The 5,297-nt window shown below is 50.8% G+C and overlaps 1 protein-coding gene across 3 annotated transcripts in view; it reads right to left on the reverse strand.

Moving 5' to 3' along the window:
• Positions 1-5,022, reverse strand: part of ZFAND2A (zinc finger AN1-type containing 2A) — a 9,869-nt gene extending 4,847 nt beyond the window's left edge. Inside the window, exons 1-4 of one of the 3 annotated variants that reach the window (XM_021710285.1) lie at positions 4,888-5,020; positions 3,429-3,527; positions 2,621-2,715; positions 720-851 (exon numbers count right to left, since the gene is read on the reverse strand). In XM_021710285.1, the coding sequence (XP_021565960.1) occupies positions 720-851; positions 2,621-2,715; positions 3,429-3,483 (282 nt within the window). In that variant the 5' untranslated portion in view covers positions 3,484-3,527; positions 4,888-5,020. Of the gene's footprint in view, positions 1-719; positions 852-2,620; positions 2,716-3,428; positions 3,528-4,887 lie in introns of those variants that run through there. The other 2 variants (XM_008053696.2, XM_021710287.1) reach the window with 2 other exon arrangements.
• Positions 5,023-5,297: the final 275 nt, after the last annotated feature.

Here is a 5,297-nt window from a genome sequence, read left to right on the forward strand (position 1 = left end):
CACGCGCCTGTAGTTCCAGTTACTTGGAAGGCTGAGGCGGAAGGATCACCAGAGCCCAGCAGGTGAGGCTGCGGTGGCCGGGAGCGGTCATTGCACTCTAGTCTGGGCGACAGAGTAAGACTCCAACTCAAAAAAAAAGGAAATCCCATTAATTCTCCACCTCAGGAGAAAAACTGGTAAATTCCTGTAGAGAAAGAAGAACTTAACTAGGATCCCTAGATTATTTAAAGAATATTTAAATGTTTATATAATGATAAAACCTCATGCTACTCACAACGAATGAAAATGATAATATAGCATTAGGATTTTACTTTGTATGTAAACTACTGGGACTAATTTTTTCTGGTTTTTTTTTTTCTTTTTGAGTTAGAGACTCACTTTGTCACCCAGGCTGGAGTGCAGTGGCACGCTGCTCACAGCCACTGCAGCCTTGACCTGCTGAGTTCAGGCAATCCTTCCACCTCAACCTTCCAAGTAGCTGGAACTACAGGTGCATGCGACCATGCCCCCCTAATTTTTTTTTTAACTGTAGAGAAGAGGTTTCGCCATGTTGCCCAGGCTGGTCTCAAACCCGCAGGCTCTGACAACCCTCTCGCCTCGGTCTCCCAAAGTGTTGGATTACAGGTGTGAGCCACAGCACCTGGCCACTAATTGTCATAGCTAAAAAATCGACCTTTCTCTCCTCAAGGAGAACCCAGCATCCACAGACCCATCCTTACCTTCTCTTTATTCTTCCCAGGATGATACTTGCAGTCTCTATCCATGTGGTCACCAACCACCACATCTGGTATCTGTCCCTTTTTTATGGGGATGGGGATGTGACAAAGTGGACATACTGGGACCTGAACATCCTAAAAAGAATGAATATGACATCTGAGTTTCAGACAACCAAAACTCACAAAAGAAAAAGGTACTACTGTATGGAGTACTTCAAGTGTTGAAACAGTGCAAAAAACAATAGTCTGACCATTCACGAGAAGAAAAAGCATTGTCAGCACAATGGATTAACAGTAGGGCATCTCTAGAACACAAGGGAAAGTTGCTTTAGTGGGTCTAATGGAATGTAAATGTAACAGACAACCGATTGCAGACATGACTCTAGGACAGTGAGTAAAAGGTGGCTAAGGAAGGAAGCTGGTACAATCAACCAGGGATGTCTCAGGACAGCAGGGCTGGTTGTGTGTCTGACACCACTCAAGTGAGAGGAGAACCTGCCTAAACGCCTCCAGAGTGGAGGTGATGGAGGAAACACGAACCATCAGCCTGCCTCAGTGGCCAGCAGCCTCTCTGATCCTTCTGTGGCTTCCCACACGGCTCTTTTATGAAGGGAGTCACTCACCCGCACACAAAGAAGCCAGGTCCATAATGACCATTGCTGGCTGCAAGCCCAAGGCTATGGGGTCTCTGGAGAGGGTGACTGGAGCACCCAGTAGCTGAATGCCCAGATGGTTAAAACACTAAGCCAGGACAGAAAGGTGGCGCCTGTGGAGACCTGCGACCTGGTGACAGAATAGTCAACAAGAAAACTGAAGTAGCAACTGACAGTGAACCGGTGGCAGGTAACCACGGAATTATGGGGCCTACACCTGTGGGCTGAGCTGGACGAGTCACTAAGTGGTGCTCCTTCAGTTGGCCAGCCTGCCAAATTAAGAAATAAAGCATCACTCAATGATCTCTAGCCAGACTCCTCCCTACTTAGGAACATGCAAAGATCCAGTTGACAAATATGTGGGTTATTCAGCTTGGTCATCAATGCCTGGGAAATATGGGGAGTGTGAGTCACTCTCTCCAGCCACCATGATGACCTCAAACAAGCCAACACTGATCAGAGTGTGGAATGCCAAGTCACCCACATTACTCACTGCCACTAGGGTGAAGCAGCAGAGGTCACTGACATAATATGTGAAACACCCCAAAACAAAGTGAACGCAGGCTGGAGTCATCTGAAAAGTCAATCACAAAAGCCTTAAACCTTTGGGCTTATGCAAGTTAGCTTTCCTTTCTTTCTTTTTTCGAGGAAAGCTTTAAGGGAAAGACACGTTGTGAAGGGCAAGGGCACCTCAGGCAGAACAACAGTGAGCGTGCCTGTTGCCTCAAGTTAGTTTTCTTAAAGTCTTCTTTCAGTTTCTACTGTGTATAAATTGAGTCACCTAAATGTGATGTCAAGGCTGCAAAGTTACTCAAATGAACAAGCATCTCTAGTGCCTTCCTGGTTAGGTTCCAAGTACTACAACATTTTCTTTTCCATCCCATGAAGACACAGCTATGTTTTCCTTGGTGCAACAGATCAAAGGAACCAAATATTTTAACAGAAGGTCACAACTATTTACTCCACAACCCCCTGAAAATAAAGTCTCAGTTGTCTTAGAGCTGTGCTGTCCAACACAACATCCTTCAATGGTGGAAATGCTCCTATCTGCACTGTCCAGTACAGTGGCCACCGGCCACATACGGTTACCAAACACTTGAAATGTGGCTTATGAGAGGCCAAGAAACTAGATTTTAAATTTTATTTACTTTTCATTAAGTTGATAGTCATGTGGCTAGTGTTGAATACAACAGACAACGCAGCTTTAGACAGTACAGGTTAGAATCTTTTGAGCAAAGTACGATGAATTACCTTCTTGAATGCAAATGGACATTTATGTGCAGCATATGTGAAATGATCTTTACAAAAATCTTGTTTACACACATCACATTTTATTGGGAGGAAATCTAAAAAACAAAAAACAGTGAAATGTCTTAGAAACCAGAACAAAAAAAGTATAGATCATACTATGCAGATATTTACCTAAACTAAGTGCTTCGTGCCGATGAGATAAACAGACCCTTGAGAATCACACATGAGAAAACAATTTTGGGTCATGAATTTCAAAACGCCAACAACAATTAAGAAACTGTAAAGCAATCTTCTCAAGAGAGATTCCATTTCTGTGGTGTCACAGTATTTAAGGGGCATGCTTGAGTCCACTAAGTCCCTGGCCACCAGCCTCGCACTGGCCTCAGTGGACACTAAGTGTTGAACAGAACCTGCATCACGCCAGTTTCCCAGCATTGAAAAGTTGGAAAGTTGCCTGAGCCCGCGGGTTCGAGACCCACCCGGACAACTTGGCAAGACCTCATCTCCACAATAAACCAAAAAATTAGCCGGGCGTGGCAGCGCGCTCCTATAGTTCCAGTTATGTGGAAGGCTGAGGCGGAAGGATCGCCGGAGCCCAGCAGGTCGAGGCTGCGGTGGCCGGGAGCAGCCACTGCACTCCAGTCTGGGCAACAGAGTGAGACTCCAACTCAAAAAAGAAAAAAAAAAAAAAGAAAAGTCGGAAAGGCCCCGACAGAATTATCACCTAATTAATGTAATGACCAGTTCTCCTCCACAGAATAGCCAACAATACACCATTTCCTATTAACAGTCTCTTAAAAGTGCTTACCTAGCTGCTTGCAAGTTTTTTCTGAACAATGCTTTCCCAAATCAGGAAACTCCATTGTGAGAACAGTGTTGAAACACAGACGGCAGAGTTAAATATCACCTACAAGAATTAGAATGATTAGGAGGAAAGCAAGGACTGCCCCAATTTAGTCACAAAGATTGATAATTTGCAGCTAGCAAACACTGATTGTGGAGCACTAAATGGGACTATGAACACAGATACCCGGTCTCAGTCACTCAGAATCAACCCCGTGAGGAGAGACAGACAACTTTTTAGTCCTTTTAACTCCTAGTCTGTGAAACTTCACCTAGATTCCAGGTTTCATTAAACCATTTTTCAACTCATACTGATAGGGGCTTTCCATATTCAATTTACACAGCTGCCAGTGGAAATTACTTCGGTGAATTTTATCTAAGGAATACACTTGTTGACATAAACAAAGCTCTGTTACTAGGTGCTGAATCTCATTAGTTAACTATAGTACACTATTCAGAGGAGATTCAACTCTGCCTAACTCCCTTATGCACTGAGCTTTAGTTTGAATTTACTCTTCGATGACAGCAACCTGGAGTCGATCAGGGAGCTTCAGCAGTTAACTCACCATGGAAAACAGGTAGACAACTAGGGAAGCTATTGCCCTTGAGAGAGCATTGAAGCCCACAGCAGGGCTCAAGAAGCCCGCTCCATTACCTGGTACCCACCCAGAGTCCCAGGTCGCTCGCTCTTCCCAGAATTCACGCCGCCGGGTCCCTTCCGGAATTTCCCATCCGCCCCCTCCTCTCTCCGGGAGCCCGCCTAGCCGTCCTCCAAGCACAGCCACCTTTTACTCATCCCCTCGGTCCTCGCGTCAAAGTGGCCTTCCTCAGGAGCGTCTTTCCCGAGGCCCTCGCCACCCTCCACCTAGACTGCACGCCCTCCCTCCTCAGGGACCCGCTCCACCTCTGCGGCACGCACCCCCCCACGGCCGACTCAGCCACGGCCCCGTTCGCGCCACGAGGCGCAGAGACCGTTTCGGGGACGCCCGTCGTGCGTCGCTGCTCAAGCCACGGCGGGGGCGCTCGCCGCAGCTCCTGGCATCTGCACCGAGTTCGTTTCTGCGCGGCTGCTGTGGCTCAAAGAAGCGAGCAGAACCGGCAGCAGTCCCCAAGCGGCCGTTCGCTTTGCGTCTCGTGTGGCGTCGGTCGGGGCCGTGCGACCGGAGAGCGAGTCCCCTGCGGGGATGCGCGGATACTCGTGGCGGCCCGGCGCCCGGGGGACAGAACAGCGGTCTGGGGACGTGGGCGGCGGAGGGCGGCCGTCCTGCCGTGACGCCGGCTCCTGGCCCCTGCGGGCCGGGCCCACGGCGAACAAGCGGGGGAAGCTGCGTGGCGACCGCTCGGCGGGCGCTGCGAGAGCGCGTCTGACCCCGCGCTACCTCCCCCTCCCCTCTCCCCAGACAGGACCGACGCTGGCCCCGTACCTGGCTCTCGCCGGGAACCCGAGCAGCCGCAGGCGCCAGCGGAAGGGAGCGGAGACGGAAACGAGGCCGAAAGAACGACGACGGCGGGGCCCCCCTCACGCACCGGCGCCCGCAACATCGCGCCGTCCAGAGCGCCCGGCACTTACGGCCGCCGCCGGGTCCGAGAGGGGCCGTGGCCCGCGGGTTCCCGGCACGTCCTGATGACGCCACCCGCAGCCGGCCAATCCCGCCTCGCCGCGGCCCAGCGCCTCCGGGGCGCCCCGAAGCCGTCGCCAGCCAGCTGGCCAATCCCAGCCCACCGGGACGCCGCCGGCCCGCCCACTCCTGCTCCTCCGCCTCCCTTCTCGAAGAGCCTGGGTGCTTCTCGCCGGCGGCGCGGGTGCCGAGTCACGGCGCCTCGCTTCGCGCAG

The sequence above is a fragment of the Carlito syrichta genome, unplaced genomic scaffold, assembly GCF_000164805.1.
Source record: "Carlito syrichta isolate Samal-C Ts95f unplaced genomic scaffold, Tarsius_syrichta-2.0.1 Scaffold288374, whole genome shotgun sequence".
Taxonomy (NCBI): Eukaryota; Metazoa; Chordata; class Mammalia; order Primates; family Tarsiidae; genus Carlito; species Carlito syrichta.